Source organism: Protopterus annectens, chromosome 3.part0 (genome assembly GCF_019279795.1).
Source record: "Protopterus annectens isolate FY-2018-M chromosome 3.part0, PAN1.0, whole genome shotgun sequence".
NCBI classification, from domain to species: Eukaryota; Metazoa; Chordata; order Ceratodontiformes; family Protopteridae; genus Protopterus; species Protopterus annectens.
In genome coordinates this window covers 487,860,554-487,885,972 of record NC_056731.1, presented here as the reverse complement: position 1 = coordinate 487,885,972, position 25,419 = coordinate 487,860,554, and the positions used below count along the sequence as shown (strand labels likewise).

The 25,419-nt window shown below is 37.0% G+C and overlaps 1 protein-coding gene across 1 annotated transcript in view; it reads right to left on the bottom strand.

The window, feature by feature from the left end:
• The window catches only part of PKD1L1 (polycystin 1 like 1, transient receptor potential channel interacting), a 1,345,235-nt gene that overhangs the window by 925,480 nt on the left and 394,336 nt on the right, over nucleotides 1-25,419 (bottom strand). Inside the window, exon 17 of the mRNA XM_044065604.1 lies at nucleotides 20,958-21,035. Coding sequence (XP_043921539.1) covers nucleotides 20,958-21,035 — 78 coding nt within the window. The remainder of the gene's footprint in view (nucleotides 1-20,957; nucleotides 21,036-25,419) is intronic.

The window sequence follows — 25,419 nt, the reverse complement described above, 5'->3', positions numbered from 1 at the left end:
GGAGCTGAGCTGATCCACGCCGATGCTCCGAGAGGAAGGGACAGAACTGATGCATTGGTTTGACCCCCCCCCCCCCCCGGAACCGACCAGAGAGTGTCGGCTCCCAGACCCTTCCAATGGAACCAAAGAAGTCAGGGTTGATGGAGCCGAAGGCACTGGAACAGGACTCAGCTCAAAAGGCTCCATAATGATCAGATCCTCCTCACCTGGCTCCGAAGGCTCTGATCGTAGTCACAGCAGGTGCAATGGTCTTAGGCCTCGAAATCAGTTGGGTCGATGCTGATAAGAATTTAGCCAGTGCTGGGTTCTCAAGAAGCCTCTGCACCACCCAGTCCACATCCACATCCACATCAGAGAAGGTCCTCGAAGAACGAGTCAAAGGAACAGAAGAAGCCACAGATTGAAGAATAGGTGATCTCAAGGTTTTGGAGACCGGCTCCAAAACACTGGCTCAGTGCACGGCTCTGAAGACTGCGAAGCTGGCAGCCACACCTTCACAGTAGGGCTCAGAGCTGATGACTTGTGCTCCGAGGAAGCCTTAGAAGACTTCGACCCCTTCGATGACTTGGAGGTCTGGACAGCCTTGTCCAAGGACTCCTGTAAATCTGTCTTCAATAACCCTCTATCCGTCAACTTCCTTCTTCTTTCAAGCAACACCCTGCTACTGAAGGAATGGCAGATAGAGCAATCCTCCAGGAGGTGAACTGGCCCCAAGCAATAGACACAATTCACATGGGTGTCCATGATGGACATTTTCTGCCTGCATTTTGGAAACTTTTTAAATCCTGATTTTTGCTTCTCCTTTTGTTCAGCCATACTAAGAGCAATACCAACAGTAAGCACTAATTTGAAGAAAAAGGAATACTGTATAACAACAACACACACTGCAAACTGTAACTACTATATAAACTCTAAGTTGTCAGACCACTAAACAACTATCAAAAACTACAGTAACACTAAATTTTTGCTATTTAATAACAAGATAAATACACTCTTCTAACTATGTAAACACACACTAAACAGGATAGGGAATTGATAAACTAAGGCACGGCCAAAGGCTTAAGAGCAGCCACTCTGAAAAGGATGAAATCTCATCAAAACTCTGGAAAAAACTAAAGCAACAAAGGCTAACTAGCCCAATAAACAGTATAACCGTATAAGGTGTAATTATACAAGAAAAAACTTAGCTATAAAGCCTAAAGTTAGAAAAAATTGTTACAAACTGGCCCGAGCTCTCCGACGACCTCTGATCTGTTGCAGTGACAAACTAGATCTGAGGTAGGGCAGAGAGCATCATGGGATAGGGACCTGGCCTTGAGCTACTCTGAGATCTTTAGCTAGTAAAGTGGCCGACTCGGCTCCAAACCCATGTGTAAGAATGAATGGCGAGATTTAACAATTTCACATGAGAAATTATCCTTTTAATATCGTCATGTGTGTGTCTATGATATATAAATCCAGTCTGATCATTATTTATTGTTTTGGATAGTGGTATTTTCATTTTGTTAGTTAATATTGTCATAAATATTTTATAGTCATTATTTAATAATGATATAGGTCTATATGAGGTACAGAGGTTTAGAGATTTGTTTTCCTTTAGGATTGGTGTGATTAAGGAATATCTCCAAGAGGGTGGTATTAAAGCTTGTGACTGACTTTCTAATAGAGTTTTATGGAAGACGGATAGTATCTTTTTTGGAAAAAGTTTATATATTTCCATAATTACGCCATCTATACCTGGAGCTTTATTATTTTTACCCTCTTTTATTGTATCTGTAATTTCTTTGTAGGATATGGGTGCTTGCAGATCTAGTTTTAATTTTTCTGTTTTTTTTTTACATTAGAACATTTTTCATCTAGATTGAATTGATTGATATGTATGTTTTCATTTTTGAAAATATTCCATATAGGTATTTTCTACAGGCATCAAAAATGTCACCTATATCCGAGACATTTTTCCCTTTTTTTCATGGAAGATACTTTTAATGTTATTAGCTTTTGATTGTATTTTGGTTCTTGTGGATAATTTATGTAAATATTTGGGAGAAGTGGCCAAGGTATTAATTTTTAGTTTTTCTAAAGCTAAACTAGTTTTATGTGTTGAATTTCATTATATTTATTGTTTAAAACTTCTACTTTCTTTTTCATCTCCAAATGATTTTGATTTTTTTCAGCTTTTACTGACAAAAGTTTGGATTGTAGAACTAATAATTCAGAATCCCATTCTCTGATTTTTTTTATACCAAGTTAGGGTTTTACCATATATGTAACCTTTTAATGAGTTCCATATGATTATTTTATATATCTCTGTAGTGTAGTTAATATCTAAGAATAACTGTAATTCAGACAATAACCAGGGTTTAAACTCTTTAATTTTAGCTATATATGCTGGAATTCTGGAGTTAAAGATTAATGGTTTTCAACCATTTTGAAATTTTAGTATCAATGCATTGTGGTCTGAAAAGGGGCAGGGAGTGATTGAGAAATTAATGATTTTAGAGTGTAAGTCATGGGCAGCAAATATTTTATCTATTCTAGTTTGGGTACCAAATCTGTGATCTTGATGGGAAAACAACAAAGATTTACCTTGTTTAAATTTGAAAGTATCCACAAGATGAAATGATACTACCCACTTGTTTAAAGCTTTTGATACAGCAGATGTAAGCAGCTGTCTTTTATTTGTAGTTTCAGAAATATCAGATATACAGTTAAAATCTCCTCCTAATATTAAGTTGCCTTTATAATTATTGGAAATGAAATCCAAGTGTTTTTTAACAGTTCCTGTTCCAATGCCTAGGAGCCAGTATAGATTGGCTATGGCATATTCTGTTATTATATTTAACTATTACTAATGCCATAAGGCCTTCTTTATCGTCATACTTATAAATGATTTCTGGGTTAATCACATTTGTTTTCCATAAAATTGTTACCCCTTTAGTCTTTGTCTTATAAGTGGATTGCGCCAATGTCATATATTCCTTAGGATTTTCCGTAAAAACATGCTGGCTATGCCCTTGCAACTCCCACTCTAATATCACCCACCCCATCCAACCACTACCTTTCTTTCCACCTCACTAACTACCTTGATTATAGCAAGTTCAGATGCTCATAAGCCAAGTACTTATTATACAGCAGTAACTTCTTATTGTAACATTTGTTAATGTCTGTTATGTACTTCGCAGATAAAGATTCTAGTTGTCTACTGATGTACTATGTTCTTCATCTGTAAATATGTTTGTAATTAATTGCTATGTTAAATTGTTAATCACTATGTAATCCAATGTAACTACTGTCTGTTTATTTTAAGTGTGGAGCTTTTCTCCCCGGGCCTCTGCTGAAAATGGACCTACTTCCAGTCGGACACTCCTGGTCAACAAATGTAAATAAATAAATTGTAATTGTCATTTGTTTTGAAATGTGTTTTTTGAAGGAAGACAATTTGTGCTGTGTTCAATTTTAAATATTTCAGTAGATTTGATCACTTGCTAGGATTGCTTTAGCCATTGGTATTTAAAGATAATAAAGTTAAATCCATCTTAGGTTATTTAGACTATGTATTTTTTGTTTTATTGTGACTATTAAACATTTTCTTCTGATAACTATAAAGTATATGTTTGAGCTTTTAAAGGAAATTATCAGTTTTATACTTTGAGTGTTTACCAATAAAGTAATGTTGTGGTCAAGCATACTAAAAATGTTTTTGTGAAATAAATTTAAATTAATAACAACAAAATTAAGATCCGCTCTAACCATTTAATGAAAATCATTCCTAATTTGACGGATAAACTTAGGTCCACCAGATTATCACTCATACCTTCACAATCCAGAACATCTGAGCTCCATAAATTGAATTATCATATGGAGAATATTTGTAATAGGAATAAGCAATATTTATATTATTTTGAACAGATATAGTACTATTGTAGATTAGACAGAATTCTAATACAATATAAATGTCTACTTATTGTATAAGCAATTAATATTTACATGAAAGATAGATGACAAGCAATTCAATCATGGTAAAGTAGGATGTATCATATATAAAACCTCAATAAAAGATTATAGCACACAGTTGTTTAACATATTCACCCTTATTGATGAAGTCTTTCAAAACTTATTGCTTAATATAACTAGATGGTAATAATATTTATACCTAATGTTTATAATATGATGTATTTTACTGGATATATCAGAAGTTATTATTTCATTGTTTGCCAGCATTTAAGTAATCACTTTGTTTGTTGCTAACTTACTTAAAGCATCAAGTTTGTTTTATGTGAACATTGATGAAAGTTAGTGAATTTTAATTATCAGTGCATCCCTCTCCCCTCATTTCCTACACATGAGGATTTTCATATCTGTCATTTCTTATTATAAAATGAGTGAAATTATAGGTTAAAAACAACAAATTCACATATTGTGATTAATGATTACAAGCTCCGTTTCCATATTCATAAATTGCCATTTTATGGCATATACTGAATTTTTTTAGATTTAAATGGCAACATTCTACTTTGTATAATCAGCAAAGGTTAAACTGAGTGATTATTGTCAATTTAATACTATTTGTTCAGAATGTGATTGTTATGTTCTGTGACATTTCTAGTTCAGTCTTCTATTGTTTCCTTTGAACAACTGTCAGTTTGATGTCATGTATAAAACATTAGTTACTTTGGTAACCACTTAAGTATTATATATGGTCAAGATGGGTTACAAAAACTACAATTCAAGTTAAAGGAATTACATGAATTGTTATGCATATTTACTTATATAAGAAAATCATCATGCTTCCCTTTGATGTTCAATGTAGTGTATGCCATTTATGACAAGTTAAGACAGTAGTGTTATTGTTAATTGTATATGTTAATGTCAAGGAAAGCAATAACGAACTCATACAAAATGATAGGGGAAATCAAATTCCAGAAAGACCTTCTCTTCTTAAAACCTGATATGGATGACCAGCAAATAGAAAAGGCAATCAACTTAACATTGAAAACTATTCCACTTAAACTCTCTTACACGCAACTCATGATTAATAATAATGCTTATTTCACCCCAGCAATTCTTCACAAATTCAATGCAACTAAGTCCTCATACTGTCCATACTGTAAAGGCCAGACTGCAGACCTAATACATATATTCTGGAGTTGTAAATGCTTTTTCAAGCTTTGGAATTCCCTTAAGTTACAACTGCAAAAAATGGGGTATCAAGAATCAACACTAACATGGGAATTTACTCTTTTACACATCCTCCCAGCCAACATCTCAGGAAAACAAGCTAACCCACCTATAACAATTTTCTTATTAATGAAGCTATATATAGCTCGCAAATGGTTAGATCCGGTAAGTATCTCTTGGGAGGAATTCAAGAAATCTGCTATTAAACATCTACTAGCACATAAAATAGTATTGGACAAAAGAAACAAAAATATGAAAGCCTGAGCAATCTGGGAACAGTCCTATAACATCTTATTAGCATAAAGCACCAGGTACACCATATCTTATGAACTGGAAGTATTCCCACGAGTACACAGCTTAACTATGTGCTGTTTTTAGACTAATGACATTAATTGGGAAAGCATCTTTGTATATATTGTAATTAGGTATGTTGTATGACCTACATGTTTCTACTTTATCTGCAATGTATAAAATGCAAATATGGTCATTTTGTAAATATGGAATGGTTATGGTTTTTGCAAATGTAAAACAAAAATAAAAATTATTGAAAAAAAAAAAAAGACAGTAGTGTTATTATACACAAGCCCATGTTATTAAATCCTGTCTTTAATATCTAAATTCATCAGACTGCTTCATCTTGTTTGACAATTATAGAATTTATGTCTAGATTTACTAAAATCATACATTACATAACTATTGTTTTTGTCTGTTGCTTAGTTATTTGAGAGACCACAAGCTGTAATGCTTATTCTTATTATTAGCTCCTTCCAGGCATGTTTATACAGTCCATAGACTTTAAATTATGAGACTCTTCTAGTTTCTTATTTGTTATAAGTATATTTCTATCCTTACATACACACATCAGTACTTCAAGCACAGGCAACAATACCCATCCAGTTTTGCCAGAATACCATTCACTAGTTCATGTGGTATGTTTCCAGGGTACCTGTCAAATCTTTGAATGCTCAAAATTTCGAAGGTTACATGGTCGAGACCAAACGTTCGAAATTTTGAGTGCTCGAAGATAGACTTTCAACAGCACCGTACAGTGTAGATAGGGAGAATTTCCTTTTCCTGCACTGAAGTACAGTCTTGGAGTTGGTATATTTAAGTAAGGGGGTGTGGGGGCGCAGGAGGGCTTGCCCCCCTGCCTACACTGTTAAAGTGTTTTTTTCTGTGTTTTCTTTTTTTTTTATGTTCGAACATCCAAATGTCGAACATTTGGTCTCGACCACGTAATGTTCAACATTTTGGCTATTCGAACATTTAACATAGACCCTGTTTTCAGGCTGGTCTTAAAATATCCAAACCAATGGCTACTCTGCCAGTGAACCACTCAACACACCTTCCATTCCCACAGATATTTCCACAAAGGAAATCTGATGACTCTCTAGCACTTCCCGGCAACCCTAAACACTCCTAGAATCAGCTATCCCCCATATGCCCAACACGTCTGAGCAAGCTCACCTCCCAGACCACTGCGAAGGGTTCTTCTGCACAAGACCAAGTGCTCTTAGTCTTTCACAATAATTCAGACTTCCACTCTTATGTAAGTCCTTAATGTGTTTGGACCAAAATACATTTTAAATATAAAATTGCGCTTATTTATTTTATTTATTTACTTTTTATCAAGAATCAACTTAATGAGCTAAACAAAGTGTTGGGAGACCATTAATATGTGGACACGTGGTTTAAAACAGCCCTTTTATTATATATACATATTTTTTTTAAAACGAAAAACATTGCAGAGAATCATCTCGGAGGCTCCTCAGAGCAGTTAAGCCTTATCGTCACTCTGTCTCCGTTACCATAGCAACCTGGGAGCATCTGTTTTTGTTAGTGTGTCTGTGTACTGCATATCAGAGGCTTGCGATGCTTCACTGCAACTTCAAGCCTAAATTCCCTCCCTTTCAGCAAGGCAGCAGCCAGGAAAAGAATGGAGAGCAAACAGATCAAAAGAGAAAAAAAAAAAAAACCTCCCAACAAGCCGCCACAACAAGAGATAACACATTCTTCCAGCCTTCCCACCTCTCACTCAGCAGATGTATAAACAAACTATTCTCTGCCAAAATATCCCAAATCACAGTTTTATCCACCCCCTTCCCCTGAATCCACGCTAAAACACAAAATGTCTCTTCCTAATACACAAGCATCAGTAAACCTCGACCACAAGCCGCAACCCACAGCTTCCCAGAGACGAAAACGGCAACATATACACGATATTAACTATGTTTAGACAGAATAATAATGACATTTGTACTAGCTGCCAGACATGGCTGCATCCATGCACACCATATAAGGATTGATCAAACAGCACTTGAATCTATGATACCTGTCATAATTGATATTAACTGTATTTAGACAGAATAATGATGACATTTGTACTAATAGCTTGCTACTATTACTCAACCAGGATATACATGACATTTCTAAATCATTCTTTAACTGAAGAAGGCATTAGTCTCCATGACAGCATTTTTTTCAAAACACTCTACTGTTACTGCTATTATATATGATGTTAATTTGTTACATGAGTCTGAACTCTGATGAATGGTACCTTGTTGAATTAGTTAATTAATTACTTAAATTATTATAAGTAAAACCAATAAAAAATGAACAAGATAAGTATTCATTGAGTTCAAGTAGAGGAACTGAGACTTCTATGTTTATATTATATGATGCTTTGTTTGGCTTATATATAATGTTAATGTAAATAGTAACCCATCTTGACCTACCGTTGTTTGTGAAGAATTACTGGACTCTTTGAACATTCGGAATAAATCATTACTGTTTCTCAGTTGTTTAAGAAACCCTCTTTTTTTAAAATAAAAACAGATGACAAGTGATGTACCCCTTATCAGTTGATACTTTGAGAGATGTAGTTGTAAGAGTTATTTTTTTGGGACAGCTATCTTGAAATCAGTTTTTTGTTTTTTTCTTTCTAGTATCAGTCCAAGGATTTGTTTCTTTTATTTTTTTAAGAGTAGGGGGCCATCCATTCCATTTCTTCTAGGATAGACATTATGTTGTTGTTTTTGGTGAATATAGTAGCTTCTTCTAAGTCATTAAAGGTTCTCATCTCACTGGCAAACAGTATTTTCATCTTGGCTGGAAAGGCCAGCTGTGCTTTAATGTTGTTTTATTTCAACAGTTTTATTGTTGGCCAGACTTTTTTCCTTTGTTCTAGTATTCTGGAAGAATAATCATTGTCAAACCTTATCAGGCTTTGATTGTATTTTAAGGGTGATTTTCTCCAAGCAGATTTTAATATTAGTTCCTTGTCCAGAAATGAAATAAATGTTATAACTATGGTTCTAGGTGGAGTATTTGTTGAGTTAGAAGCAGGTTTCTTCAGTGCTCTATGCACCCTTTCAATTCCAAATGAAAGTCCCTCTTTCAAGTCTAAAAATTCAGGAATCCAGGTTAAGAATGGAATAATGTCTTCACCTTCAGTGTTTTCAGGTAGACCAAAGATCCTTATGTTGTTTCTCCTTTCCCTGTTTTCTAAGTCATCTATTTTGTTAAGCAGCCATATATTCTGTTTAAGCAGAAGTTCTTTTTGGAATTCTTCCTCTTTGAGTCTCCCTTCAATGTTATTTAGAGACATCCCTATATTTGTTATTTTTGTATGGTGTTGCTGTAATAGTTCCTTAAGAGTATCAGTCTGTTTTTGAGAATTTAATTTGAGGTTTTCTAAGTAATTTTTAAAGCCATCCATCTTCAACGATAGTTCCTGTAAGGTAGATGTCATCAACTGCAGTTCTTTTTTCAAAGCAGCATTTGGATGAGAATTCCTTGAGTTGTTCATATTCAGTAACTCAATATGTCTCCAAATTACTTGACAGGAAACTTTTTCTATATCTTCACCAAAATTTAAATTTATATAGTTTCAGGTTTATCTATAGATTTCTGATATCTGAAACTTGAAAATAATAAAATTTTCCTATATTATTATACTAGTTTATGGCGCTCTCAAAATTCGCTGGTCTCAGCTGGCCATCTAGGCTCCGCCCTAGTTCATTTCCATCTTCTTATCATCTCCAGCTCCTCCTCCCTTGTACTTCTAAGATTACTGCCTCAAAGTCCTTATCCTAGCAACTGTCTGCCACCTTCTTGACTTCATCTGCCACTGCCTCAACTGCTTCCTCTGAAAGATACCCAGTGCCTAAAAACACCACAACATTCAATATCCTGTCCCCTTTGGTAACCACCCTGGTCACCTCACTCCATGTCTTACTAAGTCTACTGTCTGAAAACAAGTTAATTGTACTTACATTTCTCCTATTCTGCCTGTCAGGATGAAGTTGCAAGCGCACACAATGGTTCTCATCTCCTTCACGTCTTGATGCATGTTAATACCCCCCTGTCTGCAGCCTTTCTAACCAGATGCATCCCCCGGTCTTCATTACTGTCCATTTCGATTGATTCCTTCCCTGTGTTGCTTCTAATTCCTTTGCCTTATTTTATTTGTATATTGACTTGTACATAAGCTGGTCCTTTCTAGACCATTTCAGCTTTGATCCAGGACACCATGGTCAGGATCCATACATACATTCACTGCATACATAAACAGTTTAGTGTAAGCAGTTGACCACACCACAAGTTTTAGTCAGAAGACAGGAGTATCAAGAGAAAACCCATGGAGACAGAGACAGAATATGCAGACTTCACAATGGAAAATTGCTAAAGGTCTCTTCAGAACACAAGACCCTGAAAGCAGTACTGCAGGAACAGCCAATTCTAAAGGCATTTAAAAGAAATAAAGAACAGAAGGAATAAGCCACAATTGTGGTCTTATTTGCAATAGCCACAATCCATCCATCCACGATCTGTTTTTTCCCATTTTTGTACATGCTGTCAAAGTGTCACTTCAACAGTGACAATCATCTAGAGGCAAGGTTTACACCGATGGCTGGCTATCACTGCTGCAGCAGTTCTTCCACACCCCACACTCACATGCACACTCAGTACTTATAGCCAATTGACCTACTGCATGTCTTTGGAATGTGGGAGGAAACAGGAGCACCCAGAAGAAACACATGCAAACATAGGGTGGACAAGCTGACTCCACATAAAAAGCACCCCAGCTGAGAATCGAACTGGGGAACCTTTTCCTGTCAGGTGACAACACTATCTGCTGTGCTATCAGCATCACTTAAATGCCATAATATGATATCTTTATTCCTCAAGAGGTAAGAATATCAGCAAACATAACACTTTGAATAACTAGGCAAGTAATCGTTTAATAGTTCCTTTCAATTCCAAAAGAAAGTTGCATAAATCTGTGAGCTGTCATATTGAAGTTCTTTGTTCTTTTTTTTACTACAAAGGCCATCAACAATAAAGTCTTTTTCCTTACTGTCTCCTGCTAATCCTAAATCTCCTACTTTAATGTCACCTTCAACTGCTATCCCTCCCATCTGAAAGCTCCTGCTTGCTCAATTCCCTTCTGCTCTCCCTGTTTGCTGATTCATGCATAGACACCTCTAGATTTAACCTGACATTTATCACTTTTAACTATCGGTTGTCCATGTTCTTCCTTTTTAGCTTCATAGGTTCATAGTTCATAGGTTCATAGGTTCATACTAGGCTATCTGCCTGAGGGCATTTATAAGCCTAGCCAGAGTGTGTTTGGCTTTCGCCACCAATTTTAAATTAATTTTGCTATGCCCTTTTTTGAGGTTAGTATACTGTGCCTCTGTCTAACAGTGACACAGAAGTGATACCTGAGGTAAACCTACGATCCCCCATCCACTCATCAAGATTCCTCTTGAAGAGAGTCATTGAGGGACTCTGCCTAACCTGGACTGGGATTTTATTCCAGAGTGAAGGGAGCCTCTGGGTTATGAATCTGTCCCTCCAGCATGTCCTATTTATTTCAGTGCTGAGGTTCAAGTCTCTCGAGCGCATAGCTCGATGGGATTTGGATTTTATGAGGTGCAGCATGTCCATTAATTCCGGGTTGGACATGGCTTTATACGTCAGGCACAGATCGCCTCTGAGCAGGTGGTATGCCACTGAGTAGAGCTGGAGTTTCTTTAACCGGGCAGCATATGGCATCTGTTTGAGCCCTTTGATCCTCTTGGTGAGGTACTTTTGGAGTCTTTCCAGTTGCTGCAGGTGTCTGGTAAGGTACATCCCAAAAGGGGCATTGTACTCAATTATGGGCCTGATGAAGGATGAGTAAAGAGGCACGATGACCTCCCCTGATCTAGATGTGAATCTCTTCATGATTAGGTGGGCTATATAAAATGTTTTTCTAACCACTTTGGCCACATGGTTGCCAAATGAGAGATTGCTATCAACTTGGGTCCCCAAGTCCCTAATTACTTCTTCTGTACTGAATGGATTACCACCTATGTGGTAATTTGTGGGCACTTTGTTTTTGCCAAAGGGGATGACTATACACTTTTTGGCATTTAGCTTGAGGCCATGGCTCTGGCACCAGTTGTCTGTTTCTATGAGGCCCTTTTGGAGGATGCTTGTGTCGGCTGGAGAGTCGATTATAGCGCCCAGTTTGCAGCCATCTGCGAACTTGGTCAGCCACAGTCCTTCCATGTTGGCCTGTACCTCCGAGAAATATATACCGAACAGGAGAGGTCCCAGGACTGAGCCTTGTGGGACACCACTTGTAACTGGTTTGGAGTCTGACATGGCTCCAGCAATTCTAACCATGTGGGTTCTGTCCTTGAGCCAGTTTGCAACCCATCTAGTGACATAGGGGTTTATATTTAAGTTGGTGAGCTTATCTATAATGCCCGAGTGGGGTATTGTATCGAAGGCTTTTGTGAGGTCCAGGTAGGCTGTGTGGACCACCTTCCCCTCGTCAATGGCCTTGGTGACTGTTTCAAAGAAATCAACCAGGTTTAAGAGGCAGGATCTGCCCTTAACAAAGCCAAACTGGGTAGGATCCAGTGTCTGTAGGTCCCCAATATCTTTTTTTTTTGAGGTCCATGATGATCCTTTCCATAGCTTTGCAGACCAAACTAGTCAGGCTTATGGGGCGATAGTCCTTCTCTTCTTTCCAGGTTTCATACCCACTTTGTCACTTAGTCTTAATGTCTGTATCCAAACTTACCTGTGCTCCTTTGTCAAATGTGACCCACGTTATCCTGTCACTTGCCTCTTCAAATCTGATTTCTATCTGTGTCCTCTCTACTGGCCTCCAGATGCTCCCACATCTCAAATCGCCTTCATTACATTCTTGCAAGACTGACAAACTCACTATAATCTGTAGCGTACAAATTCTCCCTCCAAAACTCTCCTGAAGTCTCCCATAACCTTAACCATTGTAAAGATCCAAAAGCTAAATTCTGTAGCTTGCTTTTGGGATTTCCTTCCTCCAGCCCCCATCTAGTCTGCAATGCCCCTTTAATCTTTTTCCATTCATAGATTCCTTTTCCTGTTTCCACTGACCTCTCACCCTGAAACTAATTTTTTCTTGAACTCTGTTTATATATATTGCGCGCGCACACACACACACACACACACATATATATATATATATATATATATATATATATATATATATATATATATATATATACACTGTATATGTATAAATAGATATAGGACCTATTCAATAACATGTATTTTGTAAATTACTCTGGTTTTTCTCTGATATTGTAATTTCCTATAATTTATATTTTTTCTCTATATGTTATATTGTACTATATTGCACAATAAATTCTATTGTACATTTTTGTAATATACTTGCTATTCTGTGCATGCATAATGCCTTGTGGAGCTTTTCTCTATGGGCCTCCCCTAAAAATGGGTCGCATTTCTCTATAGACCTCCCCTGAAAATGGGTTCCTGACCCAGTCGGACATTCCCAGTCAACAAATGTCAATAAAATAAATAAATAAAAATAATAGTTTGATTAGTCCTTTATGGCTGCACTACAAATATGGCGACTACTACTAACATATGTGAAGCTGCACAATATGCTGTATGTACTTAGTTTTAAATTCTGCCAACCTAAAAGTCATTTTCTGTTGTTTACAGTGTGCACTGCAGAATATACTGCTGAGTACAAAGTAGCTGAGATAAAAATTAGCACCTTTAAATTAGAGGCATGGCTCCCACCAGGAAAAGAATAAACTGCCCTTTACAGTGAGAGTGAAGCATCACCATAGGAGAAGGAAGTAATGTATCTTGGTGTGTTGTCCATGAGTGAGGGTGGACGAGATTGTGAGAGTGCCAAGTGGATGACTGCATCAATAGAAGTACAGCAGGCATTGTACCGTGTGTGTGCGTGTGCGTGTGTGTGTGCGTGTGTGCGTGTGCGTGTGTGTGTGTGTGTTTTGAAGCAAGAACTGAACGACAGGATGCAGCCTTCAGTTAATCAGTTAATCTATGTTCTCTTTCTCACCTAGGATCATGGGATTTTGGCACCGCAGACGGAAAGAGTATCATAGGCATGGACTTCTGGTAAAGGTTCATACACGTGCACACATGGTCTTCTGTCTATGAATTACTGTCTGTTATTTTAATGTATACCATGCAAACCTGGAAGTATTGGTTTCCAAAGAAAAAGAAGAAAGATTACTACATTCCTTACCTAGTACTGGTAAAAAAAAAAAAAAAAAAAAAACTGAAGACGGACAGCATTTTGAAGTGCTACAGTTCTAACTAATGAAGGCAAATAACATAGTGAGTGAAGACCAACAGATGAGACTTTTTGACATTCAGCTGGAGAGTTCATGAGTAAAAATGAATTGAAAGACATTGGGTTAAATAGATGTAAGCATCCAAAACTGAAATAATGAAAGTATGTGGACAACTTGCAAGTAACATAGCAACAGTTAAAGTGTAAGACGATGTATTGTTGGATGCTATGACCTTTCATGCAGAGTCATTACAAAAAGTAAATGAACAGTTAAAAGAGAAACATGATTTTATTACTCAATTGAAGGAGTGAAGGGAAAGGCAAAAATAGTTCAGAAGAGAGGGCATGATGGAATAATATTTGCATGACTGGAGTGCCAGAAGAGGGGAAAGGACAGACCTTTGTGCAGGATAATTTGGTCATATGAACACATTTACTTGCTGGGCACATAAAAACTGGGACAGCTAGATTTTCTATTTCTGTTGCAGTGGGAATGATAAAAGAGTCAAGGCTTATACTAGAGAGATCTAAAACTTATAAAGTGAAAGGCCAGATTTTCTCTTTGCTCTGGCATCCAGGAAAGCGCTGTACAATTGATAAACCACTGTACTTTGGCAATAGTTATAGTTTATTCACAAGAAGATAAAGAATATAGTTTTTGGTATCCATAAGGTTGTTTTGACTAGGAAAGTTTTGGTTTCAAAGGCTTTACCTGGCAGCATTTACAGTGCATTTTACAACTGGATTCTGTTTTTTCACAGAATGCTATGTGGTCCATTTGTAAGCATGATTCTCTGAGATTGGACTGTACAGGAGTTACTGTACTGACTAAAGACAAAAATGCAGAGAAAAAAAATAAAGCTGAAATGTCAAAAGATTGTTTTCTGAATAAGATAAAAATGATTAGACCTGTCTAAAAGGGAAGACTCTATTGCTTTTAAAAACATGCATGATGCCTTCAGGGCTCAAAAATCAAAACACAGGATTGTGTTAATTAGTTGGAATAGGTGAAGGTTTTGAGGCCTTTAATTTTCTTGATCAGAAATCTTTGAGGCCTTTCCAGTTGAGTGATATAGTTGCATTTGTACAAACCAAAAGGGGTACTGCATTTAATGATGATTCTAGTAAGGACAGAATACAGAAGTAGGATGACAACTTTGGATCTCTGGAAATTAACCGGGCCAGATAGTAGGATTTACAGACTATGGGAGAGACAGACAGAGAGACAGAGTTGTCCACATAACTACCCAGGTCTGACGTAAGAGGATTAGCATCACTATCAAGCGATGTAGGAGCAGCTCTTTTGATGAACTCTACTATGCTGCACTTTTTCACATTTAGCTCTTCATAGTCAATGGATGAGCAGATAACAGTGTCCAGGTTGAAGTCATCAGCAAACGTATTCAACTCCATTTCTGGGATATTGGATTAGACATCTGCAAAATAAATGCCAAACAGAAGGAGACCTAGCACCAATCCCTGTGGTACCCAACTAGCTACATTGTCTGCAGCTTCTCCAACATTTCCAGTGAAGCATAATACATTCAAGAAACAGGATCTCTCCTTCAAAAAAGTAAACTGATTGGGGTCTAGATCAGTTATGTGGCATATGTCCGCATAAATGAGTTCTGCTATAATACAATGCAGGTCTTTACATAAGGCTAGTGAGGCTGATAGGACTATAATTGTTTGGGTCTGGTGAAGGGCTGCCCTTGTGTAGGGGTAGTCACACTGGCTGTTCTCCACACACTGAGTGCAATCTCTGTGGATAAGCTAGGCTTTGAATAATTCATACTTGTCAGTGATGAGAATGCGGGTCTATATTATATGTTCGAAGTTTGAAAACTTTGAACGTTAAATAATCGAATTTAAATGTTTGAAGTTTCAAACATCGAACATATAATAAAAAACAAAAAAAAAACAAATGGAACTTACCTGACTAGTGTAGGCAGGGGGGCAAGCCCCTCTGCACCCCCCGCTCTTTAAATATACCAACTCCAAGACTGTACTATAGTGTGGTAAATGGAAGATTTCCCTTACTGCACTGTAGTGCGGTCTCAGAGTTGGTATATTTAAAGAGTGGGGGTCACAGTCCCCCACGTGGGGGGTGCAGGGGGGATTGCCCCCTGCCTACAACCGTTAGTTTTGGGTTTGTTTTTTTTTTTTGTTTTACATATGTTCAAAGTTTTATAACTTCGAACATTTAAATTCGATATTTTAATGTTTGAAGTTATAAAACTCTGAACATATGATATAGACCCGAGAAAGCAGCCTGCAAAGTTGTCTGGTCCCGTACAAGTATTTTTTGCCACTGGCAGAGATCCTGAGATTTGTTCCAAGGGGTTCATAGGTTCATAGATTAGTACTAGGCTAACAGCCCTTCTGAGCCATTTTAAGCCTAGCCAATTATCCCATGTGAGAATCAAACCCTGTACCTTGTAACTGTAAGGTAAACACCTTAACCATTATGCCAACCTCCCACTCCCTCATGGGACACTGAATTTTCAAGGCCTGTGGGGGCAATAATGTAGATAGGTGAGGTAAAGTTAGCACTGCATTTGTCTGGTACTGTAGTGGCTAAATCAGTGAGATTACTAACAAAATTGAAGTCAGGGAAAGCAGCAGGCTCATATGAGTTCACAGCAGATATGATTAAGATCTGGGGAGAGTTAGGGGAGAAATGAATTGGCTTCAGATGGAACTCATATTGTTATGGAGAGAAAGGTGCATCCCAGAAGACTGGAGAATGTAAATTCTAGTGTCAGTGAAGAAGAACAGGGTTAATGGAAAAAGTGGGTGTTTGATTTCAAGAATATAGTAATAGGAAAGTTTGCAAACCCTGGTATGTTCAAATGTGGGGCATGTAAACAATGTAAGCATATACATGCTGCTAAGTTTATTATAGTGGGGAAGAATAACATAACCCGCTGTCTTCAAGTTCTCTCAAGATGACAGAGGGGCAACTGACAAAAATATCTTTGATCAAACAATTACATTGGGAATTGCTATTGGAATCTGAGAAAAAAGCAGGTTAAAATGAATATTTATCTGTTAGCATTTTAAAGTATAAACATACTCTGATTTTAAGTAAATGACTGGTTGTTTTATATTATATGACTGACTGAGTATTTTTTTAATCAGCATGTCAATTATCTTTGTTTTTTGATTTGATGAGATCTTGTAAATCACTAAATAAATTATTCAAACTATATTGTCCTGGATGAAGATTGCGTATTTTTGTTCATGGACCATTCCCTGTTAAATAGCAAAAGCAATGCCAACCAGTCCTTTTCCTTTGAATGGATGCTAGTAATGTAATGCACTGGAAAGGTACAGATGGCAGTGCAAAATAGAAGGGAGGCAGAAACATGGTTTTTGAGTAGTAGGAAATGTCATAACATCAGATAGCAAAATTAGGAGGACCACCATGAAGAAGGAGATCCACAGAGATACAAAAGGAAGGATGATGAGTCTGATATGCAAAGCTATGGAACGCATCATCATGGACCTAATAAACAAGGATATAAGGAATCTCCAAACTCTGGATCCCACACAGTTTGGTTTTGTGAAGGGTAGATCATGCCTGCTCAACTTGGTCGACTTCTTTGAGTCAGTCACCAGAGTTGTGGATGAAGGCAAGGTGGTTCATACAGCCTACCTTGATCTGGCCAAGGCCTTTGATACCATTCCCCACTCAAGAATCATAGAAAAACTCACTAAGCTAGGCATCAACCCCTATATCACTAGGTGGGTTGCAAACTGGCTCACAGATAGAACCCACAGTGTGAAAGTAGCTGACTCCAAGTCAGACTGCCGACCAGTCATGAGTGGAATCCCACAAGGTTCAGCCCTGGGTCCTCTCCTGTTTGGTATCTACTGCTCTGAAGTCCAGGCCTGCACAAAGGGACTCTGGCTGACAAAGTTCGCAGATGATTGCAAGTTGGAAGCTATTATTAACTCCCCGAGTGATGTTGACATCCTACAGAAAGGCCTCACTGAGACCAATGACTGGTGTCAGAACCATGGCCTTAAGCTCAATGCCAAAAAATGTGTCATCATCCCCTTTGGGAAAAACCCAGTTCCCATGAATTACCACATTGATGGTAGTCCACTGAACACAGAAGGCATTATAAAAGATCTGGAAACACAGGTTGACAGCAACCTCTCGTTTGACCACCACATTGCCACTGTGGTCAGAAAGCCCTTCTATGTGGCACATCTCATTACTAAGGGTTTTGCATCCAGGAAGAAAGAGGTCATTGTCTCCCTCTACTCTTCCCTCATTAGGCCAGTCATTGAGTACAATGCTCCATTTGGCATGTACCTCACTAAACACCTGCAACAACTGGAGAGAGGCCGCAAAAGTACCCCACAAAGAGGATCCTAGGCCTTAAACATTTGTCCTATATGGACAGACTTAAAAAAGTTCAACTATTCTGTCTCATATCGCCTACTTAGAGGCGATCTCTGCTTAACTTACAAAGCCATGCCTGACCCAGCTCTGTTAGAAATGCTACATCTAAAGAAATCCCATTCCCTCCACACCACACACTCCAGAGACCTCAACCTCATTACCACAATCAACAGAACATACTGGAAAGACAGGTTCATAACCCAGAGACTGCCATGCTATGGAACAGACTTCCATACATGTCAAGCAGTGCACCTCACTGGCCCTCTTCAAGAGAAATCTTGATGAATGGATGGGAAACAGAAAATGTACCTCGTGGATAACACCAGTGGCTCTACTTGACAGAGACACTACGAAATAAGGTCAGGTGGTACGATGCCAGGGTAATCCTATGGGCTAGGCTTGTAAAGGCCCCAGGGCCATTAGCCTAGTACACACCTATGAATAAGAAGGGTACATCAGAAGGGTAAAGCTGAGCTTGAAGATGACAGACAGACTAAGAGGCCAAGAAAATGTTGTGGAAATACAACAGAATTAGAGGGGAAACAAGCTATTTAAAACATCCATGGTGTCTTGTCATAAAACAGAAATAAATAGCATTTAGGGTATTTTTGTATATGAGAAAAAAGACAAATGAGTTAATAAAGCTTGAAGAGTTTAAGAGGAAAAAGGGTGGAAAAGACAGGTACCTGAGAACTGTATGCTGGTGATGAAGATCATTCTTTTTCTAACAACCGAGAGTAGAAATAGTTAAATTAGAACTAGGTGATATTTCACATCTGGTCAGAAAATATATGCTAGTAATTGGAGATTCATTTACTAGAAGAACTGATACTTAAGTTTGCAATGAGGATATGAACATTGAACAGTGTCATGGTTACCAGAAATAAAATATTCAGGATGGAAGCAGTACCTTAAAACACTTTAATTTAAGGAAGTATGGAGCTGTTTCTGTTTCTGTTGGTACAAATGATGTCATCTTCAAGGACTCACTGACTGTTAGTAGAGATATCAGCCCCCTTAGAAAGCATAGTTTGTACAGGTGATAGGATGTGTTTTTCAAACAGTAGATACAGAAAGCAATCACAGTAATGTGAATGAATAAGATTTTTGGGGTAATCACCTTTAAAAAAAAACACTGTCTATTTTACTAAGTGGAAATGTATATAACATCCAAGGCTAGTTTGGGGCACACATGTTTAGGCAGGATGGAATCCACTTGCCAATACTAGGGGAAGAGAACTTTTGTAACAAATATACTGTGATTTTTGAGTAACACAAGATGGGAGGTTTTTGACAGATCAGATGCAACAGTTTGCATCTGATCTGTCAGATCAGATGCAACAGTTTGCATCAAAGTTCAATTTACCTGTGCTGGTTGTAAACGCTAGTAGCATTAATCAATGTCTTTTTATTGAAACAAGTATTCTCAGAAAAAAAGATAAAAAACTTTGTGTACAGTCAGTGAAGGAATTCACATCTTCCCTGTGCTGGTGTGTATACACATGGAAATGTTTACATAGATGTTTTTTCACTCCACATAGACAATAATGTACAAGAAAGATGAAATGAAATGCTGGAGATGTGGACACCCTGATGCTGACTGGATACATATGATTGTTAATTGCACAATTATTTCCCCATTTTGGTTAGACTTTAAATATCTTTGTAATACTCTGTGGAATGACAACTGTATAATTTCTGATTCCCTTATTCTTTTCAATGTTCCTGCTCCCGAAGACATTCCTAAAAAACAAAAAAAAATTACTATGGTCCATCCTCTCTATACCAAGGAAAATAGTTACTAAAAATTGGGAATCCCAGTCTTCTCCTGTCTTTAAAGTTGAGAGTATTCATCTTGTGAAATACATTTGTAAGAATGAGATTGCTACTATAAAAGCAAGGACTAATAACACAACCTGTCATTTAACTGCTTGGACAAAATTGTCTAATCTGTTAGAGAAATATTAAGTGTTCTTCTATGTATATTTCTTTTTTTACTTGTTATGAACATTGTATATAGTTTGTTTCTTCTATTTACTATAATGTTAAATTATTGTGTTATAAAATGAATAAAAACATTTTGGAAAAAAAAGTTGCTTTATTTTTACAAGATTGATGTTGTTATTATTTATGAAGCATTAACATTAGATATATCAGGTGAAGTGGGACAGCTCCACTGCAAAGGGGAGGTGGACATAGCTTCCCATAAATAAACATTTATTGATTTGCCCATTAGATGTTTCACCCTTAATCAAATTATTTTTCTTTAATCCAACTTTGACAGTCTTCTAATGATGTAAACTAATGACATATGTAGTATGGATGGCCTGAAGAGAAAATGGTATCACCCACAATCTTTCTAAACTGCTGGTTTAAACATATGCAATTTTCAACAGAAATTTAACAAATGAGAAATAATTAAATATGCATTAACATCAACATTTTAGGAAATCGTTCAAACATATGGATGTTGGATTTTGGTAATTAAATGTTTCAAGTTTTTGCTTTATTTAAAATATACACTGAATGAAAGTGTTTGTTAAAATATCTTTTTTCTACTAATTAACTAGTTTCTTTTCTATATTAAAGCAGCTGTGTGAGTCCGATATCCTGTTGCTAATGAAGTTGTTTCACCAGCATGGTCAGTATGACAAGATACTAAATTTTCTTTGTTATATACATCAATACCAGATTTTATGTTAAATGTAATTCAAATACAAATAATTATGCAAACAGAAAAAGTAAAAGACTTACCTATGGAAACTTCCAGTTTATACATTTTGTTGCTCTGTAACACAAAGGGCCTGAACGTAACTGTTGGTAATGATGTGCCTAGAGGCAATGCAAATGTGATCATTTTCAGCAACTGTTTCATTGTAGGATCATTTATAGTGGAAGAAGTATATTTGGTCTCAAATGGGTGCTACAAATAATTACGTTAAGACCTCAGCTTTACATATTATTAAATAGCATGCATAACAACTGCCTAAAACAAAATATGTTACAGTATGTAGGTAAATTCACACTTCTCATTTCAGGCATAGGACAACATCCACTGCAGACCAGTTTGAAAACGTTAACCTTAACATCAATGCTTCAAAATCTAAGGAAATCACAGTAATGCCTCTATTTTCAGACAAACAACCTAACAGCACTAGATAGAACAATAACTAAAAGTTTGAAAACTACATACAGCTAGGTGTATATACTGACAACAATATCCATCAATCTAAACATCTGTCAATTTGCCTACCTATTTACCTACTGAAAGCAACATCTCTCCTGGTCTGTCTGTCTTTGTTAAACACCTAGATGGAATAATCCAAGTACCTTTTTAAATGAAGACCTCAGTCAGTAATCTAACAACTTACGCAAAAACATATTTTACATAATATAAAGGTAACAATACTAATTTTAGAAAAATATTTATCAAACTTCATCAGGTAAAAGAGAGATGTGACAATGTAACAATCACACACTAAAGCTTAAGAGTTGTCATGTGTCAAAAAAGCTGTTGTACCCAGTCTTCTTCACAATATTCTCAATGATTTTGTCTGAACTCCAGACTGTTGCTTGTCGTTACCAGTTCTTGTAAAAGGCTATTCCATGATGTAGGCGCCATCTTAGAAAAGTGTTAGCAACAGGATAGTAAATCCAGTAGCAAGCTATACATCTCTGTTAAACAAGGTGGGCAATTTCTGAGCATATTTCAGTTAGTTCAACACTGCATCTATGTACATCTGGTATTCAACCTGTCCAAGTTTCACCCCTAGAAGCTCCTGAGTAATAACTACAGAGAAACTGGACAGCCCCCTTGATGTTCCAAAAAGATAATTATGAATTTGCTGGAGTTAATGGCAAGTCTATTAGCAAGCAGTCAGTTCCAGACAAAAGCAGAACCTTTTTTGTAGTTCCTTCTGCAATGTTTTAGCAGATAAATTTGGCATCAACAATGCTGTATCACTTACACACACACACACACACACACACACACACACACACACACACACACACACACACACACACACACACATGTGCACACTCACACACATACACACACACACATACACATGCATACTTTGAGAAGGACCCTTGGAATGCAAAAAGTTAGACTGTTAATAAAAACGGAAGAGTCTGTGGCAATTGTTGATTTCTAAGGAAAAGAGGGCTGTATGCAGTAATGGAGTAGGTTGGTCTAACCAAGATATGGATGGGATCATCTAGTATGTGGAATGGCTTCACTGGGCATGGGATAATGTTCTGGATATATTTATTGTGCTAGATACTAATTTGGGTGCATTTATTGGAGGAAAATTTGCTGGAGCTGATAAAGTCTCTCACCTTTGCCATGCCTAAAATTCAGATTAGAGATGAGGCTGGGGATGCTTCTGTCCTCAAACTAGTTATGCCACACCATGATGGATGAAAAACAGGCAGCACAACAAAGGGTTAACAGGGAGAGGATATAGGTAAAGATTCAGAGAAAGGAGGAAACAAAAAACTGCCTTCAAAATAATTATTTTGATAAATGATTTTTGGATTTTTTAAAGAAGAAATGTTACACCTTTGTGTGCATGCTCTATAATTAATTTTACTTTACATTTGTTAACCAGGTAGAGTCCGGCCAGGCAAGTATCCCATTTTCAGCAGAGACCCAGGCAGATGAGCTCCAAATGTAATGAATCCCAGAGCTCAAAAGAAGAGACTTCTGCTGAGTTACATTTCTTCCTGTGATGTAATGTAGCCATACATCACTTGTACAGTACCACCATAATAAAACAAAGTAAGGTAGCATAGTCACTGCTGGAATGCTATATGAATGTTCCACAAAGTGGGTATTGCCTTGTTTTGCAGATAATGTTACTAGTATAAAACTGCATCACTACAGTGCCCCCCCCCCCCCAAGGTACTATGAGTAGTTCAGTATTTGGTCTCAGATACTATATCGAGTTCAGTAGTAGAAGTGACATTAAGGTACCTGAACTAAGGTATATTGTAAGTTTTAAGCAGCTCAGATGTAGCTGCTTAGTGACACTCATGAGATTTGTAAAAGCTATACCTGCAAACAGTAACTTGTAAAACACAGGTCAGTGGCATGTAAGATGATGATGGATGCTTCAAGTTAGCGAATGTCTTTTGCTAACTAGTACTTTGTTCACTTTATGTTGGATGTAGAGCAAACTACACAGAATTTGGGGCTAAGCATCCAAAACTCTCTATTTATTCTACTAATAATATAATGCATACAATGAACAAAGCAGTTGAGTGCATTTTCTGAGCTGCGATGCTCGTCAGCTGTAATAATACTGAACTGCATTTAACAAACTGTGGTTCCCTAAGAAAAATGTTAAGAATATCAAAGAAAGCCATGTCATACAAGATATTAGAAAACAATGCTTTACAATGCATGTAAGATCACCAGATGTGATTTAGCTGTTTTAGTACTAGTATTGGTAAAAAGCAGAAAACTATACAGTTTAAAAGTCCTGGCAGTAGAAATTAAGTAATATATACTGATTAAAAAATAATTTTCAAGTCACTATGTGACATGTTTTAGTGATGTGTAAGGAAAGACTTGGCCTTCAAATCCCCAGATACTTAAAAGGAGGACCTGTTGTACTCCAAAAGATAAAAAATAACATACTTGATTTTATTAAAGAATTACATAAAATTATTTTTATAGTACAGAAAGTGTTGCAATTTTCTTTTCCATGTTTAATCAACATTTGGGAATCCTGTCCTTTTGGGTGCTGCAAGCTCCTTTATCCAATTCAGTAGACCTGCTGGGTCATTGAACTGCCTAAGAGTGGGGTCCATTTTCTCTCCTCAGCTGGGTTAGACTTTGACTGCTTTATTTATTTATTATTTTTAGTTTATTACCTGGGTTGGTTGACTGGTTTAAGGACCTTTATTAGTTATGACCCAAGTGTATAAAACAAAACAGTGCTGTAAAGTACATGAAAAAAAATATGATAGACACATAATGAACAGACAACTACAGTGCATCAGATAAACATTTCAAAATCTCAGTAAGCCACAAGAACAACTGAAGTAGCACTGCACAGATTTTTAACATTGCAGTATATTAACTAAACAATACTGACATACAGGAACTAAACGGAACATTTGTTTCTCTGAGTTTTACAGAGGGAAAAAGGCAATAGTAAACAGACTGAACAGAGGCAGTAAGCAGTGAGCAGGTGATAACCAAGATAATTTGAAAGACAGGAAGGAAGGGATGAAGAAAGGAGTAGATTAATTACAGATTTGGAAAAGTAGGAAGGAAAGGAAGAAAAAAGTGGGCAAGAGAAGGATGAACGAATGGCGCCAAGAAAGAGGAGGGCAAATGCAGTAATGAGGAACTCAGTCTATAAATACAGGCAGGATGGGGAGTATTACAAAATAGTGGGAAAGTCATGAAAAGAGGTAGGTAGTTATGTAATACACTAGATAGTGTTAAGGATAATTTTATTTCTTTGCATGGAGAGATGTTAGAAGACTAACTAACCTGCATCTCTGACACATGGACAGTTTCTTTGGGGAGCTGTTTAAATTTCTTTCTGAACTGCACAAGTTCAGATAATGAGTTCAGGTTGTTCCACTTAGCTAGGACTATTCTAATTAAATGCTTTTCATCTACATACTCAGAAAAGCTAGGCCTGGGTGAAGTGGTGAGCCAAGTAAGCTGACAGCATATAGCTACATAGGGCTGCACTGCAAAACATATGAACACAAATGTGCAGTTTCAATGTTTGAACTAGCTAAGGGGCATCATAGGAGAACATATCCATGAGATAATGGTCTAAAAGACCATTTACCCAAACCCGTCAAATATACTCTTTTTAAATACCGATAGACTTTCTATCAAGGTAGCTGCTAAGCATTCATTATGAAATATTTGCATGCCCAAATTAAGTCAATAATACTTTTTGTAAAGTGCCTTTGTAGCTTTTCCATTTCTTTGATATCACCAAGACTGTATCTTCAAGTAGATTCCAATTACTCAAGAATATGTCTAACAATTTTGCAGATGTGGATACCAGGTAATTGCTGATACTATATGGACATTCTATCATTGTAATTTCCACATGCATACCAGTTTATTACTGACAGCATATAGACATTCTATCATTGTATACTGGCACATGAATACCAGTTCATTACTGATGCCATATGGACATTCTATCTTTGTATTTTGCACATGTAGATATGAAGC